The 24,463-nt window shown below is 38.8% G+C and overlaps 1 protein-coding gene across 1 annotated transcript in view; it reads left to right on the forward strand.

The window, feature by feature from the left end:
• Positions 1–24,463, forward strand: part of CSMD1 (CUB and Sushi multiple domains 1) — a 1,215,136-nt gene that overhangs the window by 1,151,382 nt on the left and 39,291 nt on the right. Inside the window, exons 53-55 of the mRNA XM_017887857.1 lie at positions 14,162–14,350; positions 18,458–18,631; positions 19,477–19,659. Coding sequence (XP_017743346.1) covers positions 14,162–14,350; positions 18,458–18,631; positions 19,477–19,659 — 546 coding nt within the window. The remainder of the gene's footprint in view (positions 1–14,161; positions 14,351–18,457; positions 18,632–19,476; positions 19,660–24,463) is intronic.

Here is a 24,463-nt window from a genome sequence, read left to right on the forward strand (position 1 = left end):
AAAAAAAAAAACCGAAAAACTTGACCTAGTTAACCATTCTAAAGTGTGCAGTTCAGGGGCACTTTCGCCATGACCGTGTTGTGTAACCATCACCTCTGTCTAATCCCCAGATGTTTCATCACCCCAAAAGGAAACCCTAAGCCCATAAGCAGTCCCCATTTCCCTCCCCCTCCACCTCCCATCAATAGTGCCTGCTATCCAGCTCCATGGGTTTGCCCATTATGAATGTTTCTTCTAAATGAAATCATTGAATCTAAGGTCTTTTGTGCCTGGCGTCTTTCACTTAGCATAGTACTTTTGAGGTCCATCCATGTTGTACATGTATGAGCATTTCATTCATTTTGATGTTTTTTTTTTTGAGATGGGGTCACACTGTATCATCCAGGCTGGAGTGCAGTGGTGCAATCTTGGCTCACTGCAGCTTCTGCCTCTCAGGTTCAAGTGATTCTCCTTCCTCAGCCTTCTGAGTAGCTGGAACTACAGGCGAGAACACCCATGCCCAACTAATTTTTGTATTTCTAGTAGCAATGGGGATTTGCATGTTGGTTAGGCTGGTCTTGAACTCTTGACCTCAAGTGATCTGCCTGCCTTGGCCTCCCAAGGTGCTGGGATTAAAGGTGTGAGCCACTACACCCAGACCATTTTTATGGTTTAAATAAGATTTTATTAACCCCTCTTGCTTCACTTTCATTCGTTTAGTTTCATCAATGACATGCTTGGACTGGACTTATTAAGAGTGTGGTGTGTTTGTGTGCATGTGTGTGTGTGTGTATGTGCATGCATATGTACTATTCAGGCATGTGTTTCTTTTAAATCATGTGAATGTAATTAAATATTGAAAGAATGGATACACACACAAAAATTTGAACGAAATGGTTGTTTCTCATATGGAATATTTAAATCTGTTACATTTACACTGATTTAACATATTTTTAAGCGTCTATACGTGACAGTAGAGTAGGAAATAACTTCAGGTTTTCATTGTGTAGTCATCTTCTTAAATGAAATTTCCTGTGACTTTTGTACTCACTGCCTCTTTTTAATAGGTAGAATTTATTAAAAACACTTAGCACTATTTTCCCTCTGTGAGTTTTCATGACTACTGAAGTTCTCAGATGGGAAATACAGCCATGGACCAAATGCTATTTATGTATTTAAACACCGGAGTACTCTTTTCTCCAACATCTATTACTTTCACAACATTTGAACAAAGACTCATATTCACTCACATTTTGCTTTTCTAACAAAAGGTATGTATGTTTCATTAATCAATTAATTTAACAAGTTTACTTCAAAAAGTTTGCTTATAAGGAAACGGCAATTTGAAGCATGTCTATTGTAAAAAAAAATTTAATTCCAGGTTGTTTTTGAATAGAAATGTTTCTCTTCTCTGGGATTTTTCAAAAGTCTTAGGATAAAGGCCATATCTGTGTTTAGAAAATGATTCTGGTTTCTTTTGATGGACTATAAACTTCTGTACATTTTATTATTCCTAATTACACTCATTGATTGCTGCTAAAAAAAAAAAAAAAAAAAAAAAAAAAAAAAAAAAACAAACCTCCAACAGTGACAGTTTCATTCGTAGATGTATATTTAGTATGTTTGAGTTCTTACCCTGTTACAGAAATTTAAATAAGTTATATAACCTAAAAGCTCTAAATTTATCAGTGTGCCATGTGTATTAAGAACTATTTTAGCATTGCAACTTTAAATGGAAGGACATTGAGTGTCCTAATGTAGTTTGTACATAAAGTAATAAGTACCCTTAATGCCACACCCTAGAAATAATTGGCCTGTCGAAGGACAAGACATTAGGAAAATCACCTTTTAGATGATGTATGTTGTATAAGGTTTTGCTGCCGAAAGATATGAGCTCAAGTTTATCTGAACTGGTGTATCTGCAGTAGCAGTCAACTGCTGTTGCTAATATACCACATGGAAAGCAATCTACAACTGAAGGGAAAAGATCACATTAAAATATGGGAAAGCGGTGGATAAAGACCCGAGCAGTTCTGCGCTTCCCAGGGACGATGCCTCTGACCAATGAGCTCACCTAACAGACTCGAAGTTTCAAAGTATCTCATTTGCTCAATACCTTGCACAGCTCTGGACCAATGTGCTATAGGTGAATATGTGGGGATTAGCATCGCTTTTTGCTCTTCCAGGGTAGAGAGCATCTTGCATTCATAACAAAATCCTCAAAGCTCCTTTGTTCTCACTCTCCCCAGAAAGCAGGCGTCTACCGTGTCTTATTTAGGAGCGATGAGGAATGGAATAGCTCACAGAGGTGTCCCTAGTTTCTTGTTCAAAACCTCCTGCTTTCCCTGATAATGTGGGTGTTCCGGTCAGCTTGAAAATTAGCAAGTCGATCTTATCGTCTATATAATATTATTATATAATAATGGGTTCAGAGAGAGAGTCTTACTTGTAAAGTCAGGGGCCATGGAAAATGGGGAATGGGTTTAGGGGATGTCCTGAAATGTATCAACTGGTGCTGAATGAAATCTTGTCCCACTGTCTCTAGCACCAGGAGGCTTTGCTATACATGAAGTATTTATTGCACACTCGGTAAATATGGCTGAAACAATCACGTTAACTCATTCAGCTCTCAGAGGAAAACATGAAATCCACACATCTACAAGAAACCGTGAGGACCGGAATGGTGATGGGAAGATAGATATTAGTGTCAGCCTTTTGCTCATGCAGCTGCAAGGACTTAAGGAAAGATTCAACAGCTTTAATCAAACTCTTTTCTCCTTCTTGTGTGACAGAAAAAAATTGCATGACTGGAGGAACGATAGAGAATGAATGCCCACAAATATTGTCCCAGTTACCTCCACACAGGGGGACAGCATAATTATGTCTTGAGGTCTTAGGTGTATCAGAACGTTCTGTATCCATCTCCCTAGAGCCTTCTAGGCCATGTAATGCAGCATTTGTTAAGCGCCTACTGTATCCCAAATGATGTGCTAGACACTGTCAATGCAATTCTTCGTATCTTTAAGTAGATAACTATGCAGACGACCAGAGGAGTTTGCTAGCTAGGAAGACTCACCCAATCTGCCGTGGCATCTGTCCATTTGACACAAAACATGTTCTTGCAGAACGAGAGATTAACTGAACTCAAAAGAGTGGGCTTTTAAGTATCAAAAGGTTTTTTTTTTTTTTTTTTTTTTTTTTTTTTGTAGCTAGGTTCCACTTTCTTCTAATTTATCTCAAGGAATAGAAGAAGAAATTAAACACTTCGCATTTATTGATCATTCTCAGTGTTCCAGACACTGTCTCTGGTCCACTAGATACCGCGTCTGTTGCACAGCTTAAACAAATTCGATGATGCATTTTAAACTCTTCAGGATTAATGTAGCCTTTATTTTTTAAACTTCCTGCCTTTCCCTAGAAAAATGGAAACAAAGTTAATTTTAAAATAGAAACAAACTTAATTTTAAAACTTAGTTTTTAAAATTTTTCAAATATATCTGACAAAGCAGGGGATGGAGGAGGAGGTTAATGGACCATCACTGGCATGTCAGGTTGGTTAGAAGTCCCGAATCATCCCTAGCTGTCTGCCTGCTCTAGTTTTTTATTATTCCATATCATTTTGTTTTGTTTTATTTCTGAACTAAGATACAATCTAGTACACAGAATTTATATGCATATTATTAACACCGTAAAAACAATATTTCAAAGAGGACAGACTCATAAAGATGGTGAAGCTTCAGGAAGAAATGGCATAAAACTCAAAAACCTAAAGTAAAAAAAAATAGCTGAACAAAATGCCAGGGATTCTCGCTGTTTACTGCAATATGGTCTGATTCTGACTGTGTATGCTTTTTAAAATACTCTCACAAGAGTTGTAGGGTGTTGTGTCTTATGTAAGCATGCTGTTGTCTGTGCATTCTTTTCCCAACTACTACCTAAGATTCTCAAGTGTGTAATCTGGAGAAGTCATTGAGTGTGGCCCTGGTGCAGCACTTAGTTAGTTAAAGGCACAAAACAGAAACCCCACCCCAAATTTTGAAACAGAGCCCCAGGTAAATCTGTGCTACTATGCAGCGGAATTAGATATAGATTTCTACAATGTCTACCTCACCCTCAGTAGCCTGCTTATTCTCAGGTTCAACCCTGCACAGGATGAAGCTCTATCTAGCCCTGCAGTGCTTGTGATCAATTAAAAAGCTCGGATTTAGGAGACTAAAGAAAATTCATTCTACTCAGCCCAGTAACACTATCTTTGCAAATAAGATTAAAAAAATAAATAAAAGAAGGTATCCCTTTTATTAGTAGTAGTATTTTTCTGGAAGAAATAATTTATACAGTTGAAGATGTCATAAGAAGGAATGAAAACAAGCATCTTCAGGTTTATTTTGAGAATCAGATTTTCCTGCTCAACTGGAGGCCCATGTTTCTCTAGAGGACCTTTCTTGGAATCTTTGTCCCTTATTCTAAAATATGTGTCACTATGCCTAAGAGTTGAGCCAGTTCAGTGAGGGACCAATTAGATTTACCAGGTCTCATGTTTCAGAATGATTCACATAATGTTTCCTTGCTTTGTCTAATAATTTGTGTATTGTATGCAAACATTAAATATTATTTTTTCTTTTCTTGTCATAATTTTGTAGGATTGGGTGCTTAGACATATGTAAAACCTGTGTCCCGATATGCTTATGTACATGAGCATAAAGAAAATTAAGAAAATATGGGGTTAGTGAATGTTCTGTTAGGATAGAGAAATCAAAAAAGGAAACAACCACAAAAACTTCACTAAAGAATCATTATGGGTATAGTTGTACTAAAGTGTTAATGAAAAATTGGATGTAATAACATATTCTCAAAATGTTAAAATAGTAAAATTTTAAAATTAAAGGAAATGTAAGCTACTGTTAAAATAACTAAAATAGCTATTTTAATAACTGGGGAAAATAGGTTTTAGGAAAAATAGCTAACTCATGCGGGGCTTAGTAGCTAGGTGATGGGTTGGCAGGTGCAGCCAACCCCCGTGGCACACATTTACCTATGGAACAAGCCTGCACATCCCGCACATGTATGGCAGAACTTAAATGAACCAGTTGCAGTGATGTGACTTAACAAAGCTCCTCTTGGGCTTTAGGAAGCGGATGGGAAGGAACTTGCCAAGAGCAGGAGGCTGGTGTGAGCCCAGGGACCCCGAGGCGCCAGTCTCCCCGAAGCTGCCCTTATACGCGCTGCTGGCAGGGTGTGTCCCCTAGCACAGAGGGAGACGGTGATGAACCCTCATCACTCTTGTGCTTTGGGAAGACCCCTCTCATGGGGGCATTCATCCTCCGATTTTATGTTAACTTAAAAGTCAAGTGTTCATTTCTCATAATGCAGTGTATATTCCTTACAGCAAAATTTGTGAGTTATATCTGAAAAGAAGAAGTAGGGTATCAATCATCTTTCAAACTAGTAGTGAATAAGCTTTGAATTTTAGAAAAGGTATTGTAGATTTTATTGCGTTTTATATATTTCTTACATATATAGAAATATACTTCTTTATATGTTTCTTATGTATACATATTTATGTATTTCTTATACATAGAGAAATATATTTCTATGTTTCTTATATATTTATGTTTCTTATTTATAAATATTATACATACACACATAAGCTTACATATAATCCCTATGGACTCTTTTATAACCTGCCTTTTTATGTAATCATATATCATGAAGAATTTTTCATGTCAAGAATTATCCTTATTATAAAATTAATACCTCTTCAATTAAAATTTTAATACCTCGTAGAGTTAACATGCCTTTCTTCTTGACCCGCAAATGCTAAACGAGGCCCTTAATATAAACTGTTTATTATTTTATCAGTAAAATATGATAGAAAAATACATCCAAGGCCTGGAAACAATATAGTTGGAGAGACCATTAAGAATTAGTCCTGCCGGGCGCGGTGGCTCAAGCCTGTAATCCCAGCACTTTGGGAGGCCGAGACAGGCGGATCACGAGGTCAGGAGATCGAGACCATCCTGGCTAACACGGTGAAACCCCGTCTCTACTAAAAGAATACAAAAAACTAGCCGGGCGAGGTGGCGGGCGCCTGTAGTCCCAGCTACTCGGGAGGCTGAGGCAGGAAAATGGCGTGAACCCGGGAGGCGGAGCTTTCAGTGAGCTGAGATCCGGCCGCTGCACTCCAGCCTGGGTGACAGAGCAAGACTCTGTCTCAAAAAAAAAAAAAAAGAATTAGTTCTAAGTTTACCTTAGGGCTGAGTTAAAATCAGTTAAGAGGGAATGTACTCGCAAGAGTCTCTAAAGTCAAGATTTAAATATCAGTGTGCAGAGTACTTGCATATGCCATTTCCTTGTGTTATTAGGTTGGTGCAAAAGTATTGCCGTGGCAAAAACCGCAATTACTTTTGCACCAAATGAATATTTCATGCAATCTTTTTCCTTTACATTAGGCATATTTTCTTTGGTAAAAAAAAAAATCAACTGGGGAAAATATTAATATCTGTATAGGACTGAGAGGGAGTGTTGCTGAGTACAGAAAACACAGTCTTAGGGGTTGATCTGATATGTGCTGGCACCCACGCCACCTGGTCCTCCCTGCAGGTCTTAGAGTTCATGCTCGACTTCCTGGGAGAACAGCAGTTTCCTTATATGAAGAGTCAAGGCAGTGATATAGCCACAGTACCCTCTTCCTAGGTTTCTGAGAGCTCTGGGTAAACCAATGCTTGGCCAAGGGCCTGGCAGACAGTGAGTCCTCAATGAATCCCAATTTCCTCTTCGAAGTTTATATCATCGCAGGAAAGTCAGGCAATCAATGACAATTGTCAGTTACCATCGATTATAACATATTTCTTGTATCACACCTAAAAGTCAAAACTATAGCTGTAACCTAGTTATCAGTTATTGATAAAAGATAAAATTATGTAACTTTCATATATTTGAAAATAGTCATTTTTTTATTGTTGTTACTGTGTTTTCTCTGGCCAGCAATCTTGCTTAATTTAATTTTGGTTCATTCAGTTAGTGAACAAATCCAGAAATATTTATTGTGTGCAATACACTGACTATTGCATAGTTATCTGTATTTTTGTCCTCTAAACTTTCTGTAATTTATTCTATTGAAAAGTTGTAAAAATCATATTATTGCATAATCATATTACAAAAAAAATTTTTATGAGTGCTTTTAAAAAATGTGTTGAACTAATTTTTATGCCTTTTGCTGACTGCCCAAGAATTTACTTGGCTATTTTTACATTACAAATACAAAGCTTAGTTTCTTTTTAGTATTTTCCTTCCATGAACAGTTTTTTAATACATGTTTAAAATGAAACTAAGAAAGAAGAAGGGAAAAGGGAATAAAACACCAAAAAAGAAACTTAAACAGGCTTTTAGTTTTTTTTTAAAAATACGAAAATATGGAGACAGTTTCCTCCCTCCTTCCCTCCCTCCCCTCTCCCTCCCCCTTCCTTCCTTCCTTCCTTCCTTCTCTCCATGGAGACAGTTTTCTCCCTCCCTCCCTCCTCTCTCCCCTCCCCTTCCCTTTTCCCTTCCCTTCCCTTCCTCTTCCCTCCCCTCCCTCTTCCCTCCCTTCCCCTTCCCTTCCCTTCCTTCTTTTCAATAGTAATATGCTAAGAATATAGAAGGAGCAGTTCAGAAGCCACCGGGGCCTCCTGGAGCACATTTCTGGTTTCCTTGCAGACTAAATTGAAAGTACGAGACCCCTCCACCTGTTGCCCCTGACAGCTACTGTTAAGAGAAAGCAACTTCTTAGGGCCTTACCTGGTTTCCCACTGAGCTCCTTGAGTGAAGCTGAGTCACACTCTCCTATGACTTTCTTCCTTATATGTCAATCAGTTTACAATTTTTGTTGGAACAGTACCCTTTAAACTTTATCAGTTATACTTCATTGAAGATTTTTTTTAAGAAAACTAAAATTTCAAAAAAACTATAAGGACTATTGCCTACATAGTGTGTAGTGACTTTAAATATAACCTTTGTAAGGAAAGTGGTGAAACAGTGTAGCAGTATCAACCACAGTCTCCTGCCTCAGTTATATGTGGAGTATATTGTGTGTTTCTGCGTGTTCCTGAACTAGGCAGAAGCTACTGATACAGGCATGATGGGGCCACAGGAGTCTTTTTGAAAACAAAATAAAGCTTTGAACATGGTATATTTCCGGTCTGCCTACAGAATTACGGTTTCTATCTTCCGTACACAATTTTGTGACATAAAATTGTGTCACAAATTTCATATTGGGACATATACTGATTTTGAGTCACTTTAAGGCCAATGATCATCTTAAAAGAATTGCTTCTCTGCCAAAATTTTAAGCTCACATCTGATTTGTCCCAGTGTCTGTTCAGAGTTAACTGTTAACTTAAAATTCAAACTTAAAGAAGTTATATTTTAAAAATTTTTCAATGTATTTTTTAAGTTGGGTATGAAAACCTCTTGTCAGGGTGATGTGTAGTCAAATGTGTTGGATTAAATACGTGCATAAATATGTGTGAGTTAAAAAACACAAACAGAATCCGAAGTCGATGGTGGTATAGACGATTGAATAGTTTATTACCTCTGAACCCATGTGCTTTGCATGGGACGCTGGGCTTGTTGGGATTCCTGACTTCCTAGACCCAAAATTACCAGTATGCATCTCTGAAAACTTATATTTGCTCATCCTCCCTGGCCTGTCATCCAGTACTAATGAAGTAAAGGAATAAGGCTGGGAACAGTGGCTCATGACTGTAATCCCAGCACTTTGGGAGGCCAAGGCGGGTAGATCAGGAGGTCAGGAGTTCAAGACCAGACTGACCAACATGGTGAAACCCCATCTCTACTAAAAATACAAAAATTAGCCAGGCATGGTGGCGGACGCCTGTAATCGCAGCTACTCGGGAGGTTGAAACAGGAGAATTGCTTGAACGCGGGAGGCGGAGGTTGCAGTAAGCCGAGATCGCGCCACTGCACTCCAGCCTGGGTGACAGAGCAAGACTTGGTCACAGGGGAGGGGTAAAATTAAGTAAATAGCCCCAATGCACAGGTTTCTTTAAATCCCATGCTCCTCCCAGCATCCCGCCCCTCCCTCCTGTGCGTTTGCTCCGCTCCCAGTCACTGCTGTTCAGGGTTACCCCAGTGAGCGGAATTTGACAGACGTGGATCCGACCTTTCCTGTGAATCTGATTTGAGGCAGCGACATGAACGGATGGTCTCTCACTGCACCTCCAAACATTTGGAAAGTTGCTGTTTATTCTCAGACTGTCACTCACAGCCATGTAAAAACAGAACTGCACTAAGTTGGTATTTTTCTTTCTTTGTAATTAACAGTTTTCTATTTGCTCTGGAAACAGGAGTTACCAGTTCATACTAAAACAGTGTATTTCTGCCAATTTTGCTTAATATTAGTTTATTTTTAGTTTCACATAAAAGCTTAGCCCATAGCATTTAGTTTTTAAAGTTTAATCTGACAGTTTCTATTTTACTTTTCCTTTTTGTGTAATCATTATATAGAAATTTAAAAACTAAGCTTTATTTCCATGGTTTGCCTTTCAAAATAAACACATATAAGAACAAAATTGGCCCCAGGCAGAGCTTCCACAAAAATAAGCAGTGAGGTGAGAGGTTGATCATAGTTGCTTATACTTTCTTCAGAAACCATTATGCTTGTAGGAAACCGTGCTAATGCCAAAGATTGGGAAGTGCTTTACTTTGGGTTACAATTAGATTTACAATTTTTAACCAAATTTTGGATATACACGTGAAAGTCCACGGTTGTGCTCTAATCATCTCAGAGCCTTTAAATAAAGTCTTATCTACATTTTAATTATCATTAACTAATACATTTTAGTGGATGAATAAATGAAGTTAAAAAATATACAACGAAACAGATTCTGTTTGATGTAAGAGCTGATTATGAACAATTTTTCTAGAAACAACAGAAGGAACTTGGAATTACATTATCTAATTGAAAAGCAGTTGAAGTGTTCACAGTGTTTCCTCATCACGTAACAGGCTGGAATCAAATAGATATGAATCCTGCAAAGTTACATCAGGAGTTGTGCTGCCCACAGAGCCCAGCGTCCGTGCCATGGAGAGGATACCAGACTCTCGTGCGATGCCCTGTCACTGCCCTTCACCTTAGAGCCAAACTGCCTAGAAGAGACCAGTGTGCAGACAGCTGGCTGCATTTCTATTGGTCAACAGCTGGAGAAGGAGCCTGGGACGGGACTGTATCACGTTTCTCTGTCATGAGGGAGATTTTCAGGAAAACACGGCCATTGCTTTGGGTTCTGAAAAGAAGAAGGATGTGGAGCAGACCTTGCTTCCTGTCTCCAGGAAGAGAATCAAGAGGGAAGCAGCTGGTTACTGAGCACTTGGCAGGACAGGGCAGCTCCTGGAGGTGGAGCCGCGGTCAGAGTGCGGGTGCTCTGCTGAGACTTACTACGGTGTGAGGCGTGCCGCGGGAACAGTGATCCGTCCCAGCGCTGGAAAAACTGCTCGAATAATTCGCCCTCAAATCTCAAAACACAGTGTTTTCATGCTTCCTTCCTCAGGCAATCAGTACGTTCACTTGACTGAGAATGGGGACGTTACTGGATCTGAAGGACCTCCATGGTCCTCAAGAAAGTTTGAAAGAGAATAAACAATAGGACCTTATGTTTATCCATATTTGGTTTTTGTTTGTTTGTTTTTTAAGACGGAGTCTCGCTCTGTCACCCAGGCTGGAGTGCAGTGGCATGATCTCGGCTCACTGCAAGCTCCACCTCCTTGGTTCAAGTGAGTCTCTTGCCTCAGCCTCCTGAGTAGCTGGAATTACAGGCCCCCACCACCACGCCTGGCTAATTTTTGTATTTTTAATAGAGATGGGGTTTCATCATGTTGGCCAGGCTGGTCTCGAACTCCTGACCTCAAATGATCTGCCCGCCTCGGCCTCCCAAAGTGCTGGGATTACAGATGTGAGCCACCACAACTGGTCTCTTATCCATATTTGTATGTCAACTTGAGCATCTTAAAGAAGACATCTCTGAGTAAGGAGTGTATATAGAGTGGAGAAAATGACTTAATGAGTCACCTCTAGAATCCTATCGAAGGCTAAAATTTCCAGCTGGTCCTCTCCAGGAAAAAGGGATGGGGTGCCCCTGGGATTCCTGTCACCAAGGAATGCTGATGCCTTTTATTATTATGCAATACCAAACATGTGTTCAGGAGTCCTGATCCTTGTGTATTTCTAGTTCAATGGTCGTTGTGACTTTGGACCTGTTATTGATCCCTGTATTAATTTCTTCTTTCACCCTTCCACATACCCAGCTGTCACCACAGAACACAGCCTGTGTGTTCATTTGAACTTCTCCACACTGGGCTGAATGTGTACAAGACATCAGTGTTCTCATTCCTCCCAGCTGACAAAATCAGGTTCCGCGTCAGGTTTTCACACCTGGAAATCAAGTCTTAGTGTATTGGGCGGTAAGATGTTACGATGAGGTGCAGCTGTCTAGAGTGAGCCTCTTTATTTCTTTCTGGCACATTACCCTATACTTAACAGCGTGTCGTGAACCAGGCCTGGAGTGGCTGCTGGTGGGCCTGACATATCTCCACACCATGAACTTCACAGGCAATTTCTCCTTCTAGTTTACAACCAACAGGTCACCTATCAGTCACATAAGCCTCTTTCCACCAGATCCCTGGCTAGGAATTGTTCACATAGAAACTGGGAAAACAAATACAGATGGGAAAGGTACTTGTGTCGATTGGTTGGTCACTAACAAACTCTTCTGGCAGATAAATTCTTCTCTGTATGGTAAAACACACCCATTTGCAGCAATGGTATGGAAGTTCTATCGTAGACAAATACATCAGATTATTCTTGCCCTGTTTTTCCTCCAGCACATAGATGCAGTTGAATCTTCTAATGGAGCCTCAGAATTAAACAGGAAGGAATATAAAGAAATACTTCAGACTGCAACTCTATGCAGGACTGAAGAAGTGCATGAGCAGATTTAGAGTATTTGTACCCATGATTCTTCCATTTTAAGGATCCACTCAGTTTCTCCACAGGAGCTCAAGGAATATTTATTGTAAACATCTTTTGCTGCTCAGTATTTTAAGGATAGTGAACTAGGTAAAGGAAGGGGTAGGAACTTAGGGCTTAGCATTTTAACACACACCCTCCAAGCAGTTCTAACGCAATGTAAGTTTGCAGAATAATTTCCAAGAATGAGGGGTTTATTGTCTCCTATGCACCTCTTTCCATGGCAAGAGTGACCCTTAAAGAGAATTTTAGTCCATACTTTCAGAGCAAGGTTATGAAACTCACATATTTTAAATCCCCCTTCACCAGCCACGGTGAAGCTCAGAGAATATGTGCTTCTCCTCCTGCAAGGAGAAGGGTGAGGTTGGATCCTGTTGTTACTGCACCAATAAATAAATCTCTGCCAGTGAACCTTTAAGAGAGGCTGAGCCAAAGAGAAGATGAAAATGATAAGCAAGAGGAGAAAGAGAATGAGGAGGAGAAAGAGAAGGAAGAGAGGGATGGAAGAAGAGGAGGAGAAGGAGGAGGAACAGAAGGAGGAGGAGAGGACAAGGAGGTGGAGGAGGAGAAGAAGGAAGAGGAGGAGGAAGAGAGGACGTGGAGGTGGAAGAGGGGAGGAGGAGGAGGAGGAGGAGGAGGAGGAGGAGAAATGGTGGCATCAGCTCAATCTGGTCTTTGGCATCCTGGGCCATTTGGTTTCTCTCAGGCATCCTAGTGGGAGATGGTCAAAGTGGCTTTTTTTCCACTCATTTCTCCTAAGTGGCTTTCTCTGCTTTGACAACAAACACAGTTTGAAATTATTTTTGGACAGTCCTCTAAGAGCAATATAAGCACAAACATAAACACAAAAATATCTTTAGGGTTCCAGCCCCGGACTGTCCGTCTCCTTATGAAAGTGCGGCATGGGGGAGCTGAATCCATCTCTTATGCTCAATGTAAGAATGGGACAATGTGGGTGTCTTCCAGGTTATACAAATAATCACATTTTCAAGTTAATTAGATTTTCTCACATTAGGTAATTCCTGCTATTTTAGAGATTTGGTTACAATTGTATTGCAGATGCAGTGCCCTGTGGGATCTTAAAAATACTTGCGCGAACTTCACACATGGCTTTTTGTTTGTTTTGGGTTTTTTGATTCAAAAGAACTCAAGACTTTCTTCTGTAAACTCAGGGTTGTTTTAAGAAGCAGAGAACATTATTCTACAGCACTAAAAGGGAACACTGTAAGCCTTGATTCTGCCCTCTGTCTTCCTTTTTTGAATAGAGAAGAAATAAAACACACAGTTTGGGTACAGGGTTTGCCTTCAGCTTCTGGGACTCATGATGTGCAGAGGCTGCCCGAGATTCATTTGCACAGTGCTTTTCTGAGCCAGAAATATCTGGAGAGACCGTGGCCTCTGGAACAGCTGCATCATTCACTGGTGGGGTGGGTCAAAGCATGAGGTAATCAGAGTTCTTTCTCTTCCTCTGCACCTGCAAAAGCACATCGCTAATTCCCTCGCAGACGCCAACAGGCATTCAGGCTAATGCCTTTCAGAGGAACCAGAGCGTGTCCCGCACGCTGCAGAAGACTGCCTCACCACAGGCTGTTTCTAAAGGGAGAAGAGGCCTAAATCAGAGGCTGGCTTGATTCGCATTTCTATTAGGTATTGATGGAATAATTGTCATTTTTAGTTGCGTTCTACATAGAGCAAAATTATTTTAGGCACACATATTAAAGCACTAATGTATGTAGGTGTGTATGTGTGTTGGGGGGTAAGTAATTACCATGCCACAGACTGTTCTAAAACACCACACTTGAGTAAAAATATTTAAACGAACCTCAGCCAGTTCTATTTGACCATTATTAGAATGTAAAAACTTAACCAAGGAAAACAATTTCAGAATTTACATTGAAAAAGTTATTAGGAAATAGAGGAAATTAGCCTCGTGTGAAAAATTGCTATCGTGGTCTACCAGTTGTTGACACCTCTTGAAGAAGAGTGGCCCAAAGCAGTTAGCAGAATTCATCCTGAGAGTGGAATTTCATGAGCCTCAGCCATCATGTTGTCAGTTTCTGAACTTCCTAAAATGATGAGGAATTCGCCTTCATTTCTGATCTGTTTTGTCTGTTATTTCTAGCTATTTCTAAATGGTGTCTGAAATGTTTTATTTTCTAGTGGTGAACTGTTCCGATCCAGGCTTTGTGGAAAATGCCATTCGTCACGGGCAACAGAACCTCCCTGAGAGTTTTGAGTATGGAATGAGTGTCCTGTACCATTGCAAGAAGGGATTTTACTTGCTGGGATCTTCAGCCTTGACCTGTATGGCAAATGGCTTATGGGACCGGTCTCTGCCCAAGTGTTTGGGTAAGTCAGGGTTATTCCCGATTTCTGTGCTCAGACCCCTGTAAGGACAGCATCAGCAGAAAATTCTGCAAGTATATTTTAAAGGCACTGAATTTTAATTCCCTCTGCTCTCTCCCATCACCAATTGTAGGAGTTTGTATGATAGCTGTAGATAGAGTGGCCAGAAATCACCAAATACAACTTAAGCAAATTCAAGGGGTTGGGGGACACTGGTATGCTCAGGAGAAATGACACAGGTAATTGGATACCACTTGGACAATGATGCCTTTATCTTTTTCTCACGGCTTGCCTTCAGGCTCAGCCTACCAGGTAGGCCTGGCCCACACCGCTTAGACATGGCGACCAGGACCTCCCGCACCTCCCCACCAGGCATCTGCCAACCTTACTCTCGCTCAGCTTAGGTGGGCAAAGGGCTCTGGTGTGGAGTTTCTGTCTGTTGACCTGGCATCTACAGCCAAAGCGGGGAGTGCTGTGAGACCTGATTGGGTTTTGTGAGCATTCCTGGTACAGTCCAAGGTGACTACAATAAAAGCCTCCTATCCTTGGGGTATATACCAAGTAGTGGGAATGCTGGGTCAAATGGTTTTTCTTATTCTAGGTCTTTGAGGAATCACTACACTGTCTTCCAAAATGGTTCCACTAATTTACATTCCCACCAACAGTGTAAAAGCATTCCTATTTCTCCACAGCCTCACCAGCATCTGTTGTTTCTTGACTTAATGATAGCCCATCTAACTGGCATGAGATGGTATCTCTTTGTAGTTTTGATTTGCATTTCTCTAATGATCAGTGATGTTGAGCTTTTTTTCATATTGTTTATTGGCCACAGAAATGTCTTCTTTTGAGAAGTGTCTGTTCATGTCCTTTACCCACTTTTTAGTGGGGTTGTTTTTTTCTTGTAAATTTGTTTAAGTTCCTTGTAGATTCTGGACATTAGACCTTTGTCAGATGGATGGATTGCACAGTTGTCACCCATTCTGTTGGTTGTCTGTTGACTCTGATGATAATTCTGTAGGTTCTCTGTTCACTCTGATGATAGTTTTTCTTTTCTGTGCAGAAGCTCCTGAGTTTAATTAGATCCCATGATATGTGCATGCGTACGTTCACTGCAGCACTATTCACAATAACACGACATGGAATCAACCCAAGTGCCCGTCAGTAAAACACTGAATAAAGAAAATGTGGTACATGCACACCATGGAATATGATGCAGCCATAAAAAAGAATGAGATTATGTCCTTTGCAGGGACATGGATGGAGCTTGGAAGCTTATCCTCTGCAAACTAATGCAGAAACAGAAAACCAAACACCACAAATTCTCACTTACAAGTAGGAGCTGAACAATGAGATCACATGGACACAGGAGGGGAACAACACTCACTGGGGCCTGTAGGGGGCGGTGGAGGGAGAGCATCAGGATACATAGCTAATGCACGCGGGGCTTAATACTTAGGTGATGGATTCGTAGGTGCAGCCAACCACCATCGCACACGTTTCCCTACATAACAAACCTGCACATCCTGCACATGCATCCCAGAACTTACAATAAAATAAAAAATAAATAAATGAATAAAGTTGTTAAATCTTTTTTTCTTTTTTTTTTTTTTTTTTTTTAAACTCATATCCTGCTAGTACTTGGCTTGTGAATTGAGTCCTTAAATCAGGGGAAGGGATATGGCTCCAGAAAATGGATGTGCTCTTCTGGGCAGAGAAAATTATAGATGATCCCTCTGGCCCCTCTTTAAAGCTTATTATCAGTGTATTATAGACCATGAAGATAAGCAAAAATACATCATTGTAACCAAATAGCCAAAGTCTTATTTTCTTTTCATTTGAAAAATCAGAGTGGCTGTTAAAGAGAATCGTGTTTTAAGATCATAGTCTGAAGATTTAGGAAAAGTTGTTACTCTCTTTATTCTTTTTGAAATTAGAAACAAAGCAATCCTTAAAATCAAAATCTGATCTTTGTCCTAGGCATTTTGCATCCATAAAGAAAGTGGAGGCCAGGTACAGTGACTCACTCCTGTAATCCCAGCACTTTGGGAGGCCAAGGAAGGTGGATCTCTTGAGGCCAGGAGTTCTAGATCAACTTGGACAACCTAGCCAGACTCCATCTCTACAAAAAATAAAAAAAGTAAAAACTAGTGGGACATGGTGGCACATGCCTATAGTCCCAGCACATTGGGAGGCTGAGGAAGGAAGATCACTTGAGACCAGGAGTTATGATTGCATCACTGCACTCCAGCCTGGCCAACAAGCAAGGCCCCATCTCTAAAAAACAAAAAAAAAAAATACAAACGAGGAAGGAAATGGCAATGACATTATCAGTCGGGTCTACCACACACATACTAAAGATGATAATGCCTCTTGCCTTTTCAGTTATAGCATTGTGAAGTGTATTTTGAGAATGGGTTAGTATTGAAGATTTTTTTTTTCTCCAAGTGAGTTTCCCTCACATTCCTCTAATCTACACAGAAACTCATCTCAAATTCTCATGTTAACAATACAATTAATTTCTGTGGAGAAAGGCAGTGATAACTTTCAAAACAATTCTCAGCCTTATGTAACAAAATTGCATCTATAAATGTGTTACGATCTTCATCAAATTATGTCTGCGTTCTCGTCTTCCTTTTGCCTTCACACATGGGAATTTTCATAGAAATTGGTTTAGTTCTGTTTTTGTCTTTCCCAGAACATTTCTTTCATGTCTCCCCTGGCGTGTGTGAGACTTCCATTTGTTTTCGTACCGATGCTGATGTGCTTCACATCTTCAGGAGCTGGGGTTGAGCTGGCTCTCCTTCTCCTAGCTGGCCACTTCCCTCGGCTTGGTGTCATGAACAACTGGAATTGCTGTGACTTTGCTCGGGGGAGCCTTTGCTTTTCCATGCTCTAGAGCAGCTGAGCTCTGCGTCTGATTTTGCTGTGATACTGTTTCACTGAAGGTGAACATTTAAATAAAATATAAATTTCATTTCAACTGGAAGTGGTCATTGATCCAGCATTTCACTGTTTCAGGTCTAACTGGCTTCTTTTAAGGACTCCATGTGGATAAAATCTAGTTCTCCAGTGAATCAGTGTCCATGCAAGACAGAAAGTGAGGGCTGATGTGACTGGGGGATGGTGGTGGCTTCCAGGCATTCAACTCTTCCCCTCTGGCTGATAACCCTTCTGGGTGTCTCGTTACCACGTGGAATTCCTCTAGGATACTGAAATGGTCACCTTGGAGTGATTCCTTGGTAGTCTCAATTCAGTTAGTTCTTTTTGCATACAGATAAAAACTTGTCCATTGCTAGCCCTCATTTGATACTGTACAGTAAAGGAAAAATAAATCTTCACTGTCCCATATTAATCTGGATTACAGAATTTGCCTTTTTGAAGGATATCTATAAATAGAGTTTGGGCCTGATTTGGTATAATTGTAAGGAAATGAATGGAAATACTGAGATGATTTTACAGAACAATTTGAGGAATACATTAATCAATAATTGAGCATTATCATTTTACTTATCCATCTTAGACTGCCCCATATTCAAAGAGAAATGGTTAGAATGGTTTTCTTAGACATGTGAACTTGAAGATTAAGCAGATTTGACAAAATCATGTCGCCAAGCAAAGCATATGATTGTCATATTAACTGAAAAAATTGTGGAAATAGTTTTAATGGACCCGTGTTACTTTCTCAAATTTCCTATAATACTGTTCATTTGGAATATAGTTAAGGGTCGATGGAAAAATGTAGGCAGTATGGCTATCTCCTTGAAAATCCACGTCAGTTTCCACCGTAAGCAAAGCTACCATAACAAAACAAAACAAAAACATCATCAACAGAACCTCTCCTTTTCAGTAAATAAATTAGGGGGGGAAGCGTCATCTGAAAATTGGTATGCGTCACAAATTACATAAGGGAACTGTAGGGCTATACCAGAATATGTAGGTGTTTTTCTTTAATAGATGTTGTCGATATGGGTGTCTCCTATACCAGAATATGTAGGTGTTTTTCTTCAATGGATGTTGTTGATATGGGTGTCTCTATGGGAGATCTGCCAATACGAAGTGGTTTAACTGGAAGGATGTACTCACTTGTTTTATTTTATCTTTTTACTTAAGCTATATCCTGCGGACACCCAGGGGTCCCTGCCAATGCCGTCCTAACTGGAGAGCTGTTTACATACGGCGCCATCGTGCGCTACTCATGCAGAGGGAGCCAGAGTCTCATAGGCAATGACACGAGAGTGTGCCAGGAAGATAGTCACTGGAGCGGGGCACTGCCCCACTGCACAGGTAAGGGGCCTACAGGTGAAATGACAGAATTACAGGCGTCAAATAACCTTTCCAATAATGATTTCAGATAACGATGATTTACAGTTATTGGAAATGCCGTATAATTATGCATCTCTTTGAAATGATTATCATTCCATTTCTAGCCAAATACGACTCTTATAGATATTGTCTTCATCTTCACCATAGTTGTTAGACACCATCACTTTAAATGCTCTCCTCCAGGATTCTCGGGAGTGTCTGGATGTTATTTGTGAGGAAGCTGGCCAGTCCTGCCTCCGTGTGTCCCTGTTTGCTCTTTATTCTTTTTTATGTGTTTAATTTTCCCCACCTCTATCATCATTAACCACATGGGTCCTCTTTGAAAAAAAATTATCTTTATTTTTTTCATGAATGTTTCTTAAACAATTAAAATTCAGCGAACCAGCAACTCTCTGGATACAATTCTGAAGAATTAAACCTCTCATTTGCCTTTTTTTTTTTTACATTCCCAGTTTACCTAAAGCCCCGTTTTCCTTTTGCTCTCTGTACCTACCTTTTCAGTGAAGACTTGATGCATTTACCATTTCCAGCATTTTCCTTCTTCCAAAGGAAATGTCATTTATTCGCACAACCATATTTGAATAGGCTATTGTGAATTTAGTAGCACAGGAGCAACATCCTAAATTCTTTCATTTTTAGGGCTATCACAAAGAAATTATTTCTTACAAGATTGCCAGAATGTTATGTAACCATAACTCATGTCAAATACAAATTTCAACAACTTTTCATTATCTGTAAATGTAACAGCTCTGCTTAAAACAAGTCTAACACAATTATGCATTGCCGTATGTGTTTATTTTCAATAGGAAATAATCCTGGATTCTGTGGTGATCCAGGGACCCCAGCACATGGGTCTCGGCTTGGGGATGAATTTAAGACAAAGAGTCTTCTCCGCTTCTCCTGTGAAATGGGGCACCAGCTGAGGGGCTCCCCTGAACGCACATGCTTGCTCAATGGGTCATGGTCAGGACTGCAGCCAGTGTGCGAGGGTGAGTAGCCACAAGCCTTAAGGTCTACCTTGAAAGTTAAAACCACACAACTCATTCTAAAATGCCTGGCAAAATTCTACAAAAATTATAGGGATTTCTACTATTGATACAGTTAAATCTTTCCCCCGCCAGTATTTGTGAAAGCATCATCAGAAATCATGACTGGGTGCGTGAAGGTATTCCGAGTGTCCACAGGTCCCATCACACAGATGCTTGTTTTTGAAAGTTTATACCACGAAAGCTTCTAATCTTCTCCCAGTGGTAATCTGGATGTGGTGTTGTCAGCATTTTCTAGATCCTGGCGGTGAGTGAGTGGGGTTCCAGAGCAGCAAGTAGGACCAATGCAGATCACTGATGGGAATTTCTGCAGGCTGGAAGCAGGCTTCATTCATACGTCATTTCCAATCTATTGGTGGTCCATGTGTGGAGCACTCTATTTCACAGGAATCTGGGGTTATATTCTATGAACTATTTTGGAGTGGGTCTACTTGATTCTAATGTTTGAGAGGCATCATAGGAAGTGGTGGTATGCTCCAGTAATGACAGTAAGAATTGCCACGGACACGTTATAGACACCGCACTGTGTATCAGAAATGAAGCCTCAAGCAATGTGAACTGAGAGGTGATGGTAACCATGTATTCAGTGTTCAAAACCCGATTTAGAATTCAGACAGATAGGACTGTAAATGTTAGGAATTCTTCACAAGCAAACTTCTCAATTACATTTTGAGTCTAAAAAGTTTATACAAATTAATTCCATATGTATTTTTGTATGTATGAAACACTTTCCATATAACTTGACCAACTTGAGTAAGCTCACATACACACTATCATTATGAGAAATTAACTCGTTTCCTTAATCTTCATTTTTTGTACTTGACTATCCTGTCTCCACTTCTGCCTTTATTGTATTATACATACTACATAGATAAATAGAAATAAAATATGTATATGATCTATCTATATTATCCTATGTAGCATTAATTTCATATACAAAATAATGCTACATATGAATATATGAACAATTGTGCATATATTTGCATATTTATATATTTGTCCATGCATAGTGTATATATTTATTCTCAAAGACTATTTTCGACTATATATGTGTATATATGCATATAATATAGGCATGCACATATGTGCAAACAAACATGATAATCCAAGATAATTTTTTACTCCAAATTGCCTCTTCACAATCAAAGTAGTGTAAATCTTAAGACTAGGCCCTACAAAAGCTGTCTTAGGTCAAATACCACTGATTAGTAGTGAGAAATGGTTACCCGTAGTCATGAATTGCAGGATCATACTTTTGTTATTGACTAAAGTATGACACTATAAATTGATATACATTTTTTAATCAAATGCAAATTTTTTCAGTTCCCTCTCATCTTGTAGAGATTTCAGTATTAAAATTTGCACATGAGGGCGGTTTTCTCACCAGAGAAAAAACCAGACTGTTTTCTGCTCTATCATATAGTACTTTAGGTAAGCAATCCTATGGAATAAACCATTATCACCAATATTTTAACAAGGAGATCTTCTATGCTTCCTGATATGAGGCACTGAAAAGAGACATTGTCATGTCTTTGGTATTGCCACTGAAATGCATAACCTGAATCCAGTCCTGAAGCAGCAGCAATAAAAACCCCCAAAACCCTAGGGGCATGCAACAAATCCGCTTGCCTGTGCTCATGAAGAAACGTCAAGTTCAGAAAAGACACATTCTGAGCGCTTCTTTCAGATGTAAGAGACTTGATACATGCAATGTGTGGTTTTGGATTAGGTCCTACACTGAGCAAAACAGAGTTATGAGAGGCGTTACTGAAATAGTAGAATCTGACCCTGAGATGATCTAGGTGGTGAACTAACACAGGACCTTAAGGCGACTATTAAAAATATGTTCAAGAGCTTGAAGTAAATTAGATGATGGATGTGTATGAGACAACACTGCATCAAAGTTACATTTCATGCTTTTAATATTACGGTTACGTAAGAGAATGCCTTTGTTCTTAGGAAATATATACTGATATATTTAACTCTAAAGAGTCATCATGTCTGTAACTTACACTCAAATGCTTTAGAAAATACATATTTAGAGAGAGAGAGAGAGAAAGTGAGCAAAATGTAAACAGTTGGTGAATCTGACTAAAAGGTGTATAAGAGTGGCTTATGATATTTTTGTGAAGTTTGTTTAATCCTGTAATTATAACAAAGTGTGGTGTTACACAAATGTTGCCAATGAATTAAAACAATTTCCATAGTAACATTTCAACGTTTCTATTAAATCACACTTAACAGTAGCTTCACGTATCTGTAGCATTTATCATTCAGGACTTTTGAAAAGCACCATGGTTTGTGACTTGTGACATTTTGTCTTTAGACCTGATTCTTTGTAGTGATCACAACGTCTTGGTTCTGGGTCTTAATTCTCCTTTGTTTGAGAACAGAGAGGCTGAAGGATCAATCATCGGTAGTATTTTAATTGAGATGTAAAATATTTCCTCAGTAGTTACAAAGAGGGCTGGATGTCAATAAGTGAATGCTGGAATAATTATTCAGACTTTATAGATAGAATGTGATGCTGATGAAAACCAGAACTGTCCTTCTGTTTTCAAGAATACTCAATGCAATCATTGAGCCTAAACCCTGGTTTGCAGGCTGAACTTGGTGTCTGAAGAGCAGAGACTCTGACACTCCCAGAAAGTGGAATATAAAATATTCTATCAAAGACGACCATTCACCTGAGACTGCATATTTGATATCATGTTTACCTCCAGCATTTCAGTTTTGAAATCTTAAAAGATGAACAAAATTATGACAGTTGAGGGTGAGCAATGTCTTTCCTTAGAAATCTCCCCTCTTTGGGGCTATGAAGACACACTATGAGTTCTAGTCCAGCAAAGCACACATCAGTCAATTTATTTGAATGAGAGCTTAATTGTGTTTCACTTCCCAATGCATCTAACTCAGGCAGTGCGAAGTATTTTTAAAATTGTATTTTGCTTTCTAAAGTTAGAAATTTATACTTCTATGAAAAAAATTGGAAACTTAGCCCTTAAAAGCTGCATACACAAATAAGTTATAAAATGTTGCAGTGCTGAAAATATTTCTCAAATATGCCATGCTCCACAAAATTGACTGCTTCTAAAACTGCATTATATGATACAGACATCATGGGAAGCTGAATAAGCCCACTGCAATATATGTTACACCCAATAAGGCAACAAATTATGTATAAAAATCATAAAATCAGTGACTGAGCACACACACACACCAGCAAAAATTTGAAATACATTTTGGAGAATCTGTAGCTTTTCATTTTGTTCCTTGTTTGTTATCATAGGTCCAAATCACTGAAGTGTGAGTTACTGTCAATGAAGAAGGATGTAACCAGTGGTTGCATGTCCAGGAAGCGTAGCTTCTATGACTAGCTATGACTTGACTAATCCCCTAGTTAAGATTATTTCAAACCTGATGAAATTATGTCCTCTAAACCTGTCAAAAGTTAGATACAAAAGTTAGATAAATAGAATACATTGTAAAAGGAGGAGGAAATTGTAATTCAAAATGAAACATCTTTTAAAATTCTTCAGCTCAAAGAATTTATATTGCAGATATATTTCCTTCACATTAAGTCAAATTTGCTTTTGTTAGCCATCTAGTCTTTTAATCATAGGTTCAAACTTAACATTTCAAAATGGATCTATCTCGTGAAGTTACATTATACACTAAAATATTTAGTTTAAGCTGTATTAGGAAACTCTTAATTCTCTTTCAGATGAAATTATGATAAAGCTACATTTTACTCAAGAAGTAAGAAAGTGGTGATGATGAAAATAACAATAGCATAAGCTACAAGCTAACTCATGACCACTAATACATCAGATCTCACACTAGGCATTTTATATATAGCGTGGGTAATTTTGTAACAGCCGGGAATAAGCATTTTTATAATACTCATTTTATGGTTAAAGGCACTACATCTAAGGAATTTAAATTGATTGCTCAGGTTTATTTAACTTGCATGAGCAAATATTCACATCTATTTAACTCAATTTAACAGCAATTTTTTCTCATGTAAAATGAACAGTACTATTATATTTATTGTAAAAAAAAAAAAAAGTATATTTAAAATAAGCTTATTTATTATATATTGAGTTAAAGAAATTAATGTTTTAGCGAAGAAGTTCACTATTAACAAAACGTACTTTTTATAAAGTATATTTCAAAAGAAAATAAACTCAGGAAAGAGAAAAATATGGCAAAGTTTAAACTTGCAGGTTAATTTATGGTTCTTCTTCCAGTTTATTTTCCTCTTCTAATTTATTTTCTTTTGTCTCCTTGAAATTTAATCTATTGTTTTAGTCTTAATCCTCTCTTATAATTTTACATAATTGCATTGATATAAAAGCAGATATGTTGACATTGCCTTCTAGTCATTTTCGTAGTTATAACCATGAGTGAAAGTGGTTTTGTCAGCCAGAAAACAGAAAGAAAAAAACTCATCATGAATTTTACTTTACACAGTACAATATTTGAGGAGACTTCCCCAATATTAGGACAGCATGATGATAGTACTCATTCATTGACAATATTAGCAAACTAACTAACACTTTAGATTGCTTACAAACCAAATTGAGTATTTTTCATCAGTTATTTGATTCATTTGAGTATTGGTTCTACATAGGTGGCATTTGAAGATTTGGACATACAATTGAATAGCAAATGTAATTAGAATACAATGTAACAATAGCATCAGTGTCCTCTTTTGGTTTGTTAAACTATGAATTGGACCAAACGC

This window comes from Rhinopithecus bieti, unplaced genomic scaffold, assembly GCF_001698545.2.
Source record: "Rhinopithecus bieti isolate Rb0 unplaced genomic scaffold, ASM169854v2 scaffold_15838, whole genome shotgun sequence".
NCBI classification, from domain to species: Eukaryota; Metazoa; Chordata; class Mammalia; order Primates; family Cercopithecidae; genus Rhinopithecus; species Rhinopithecus bieti.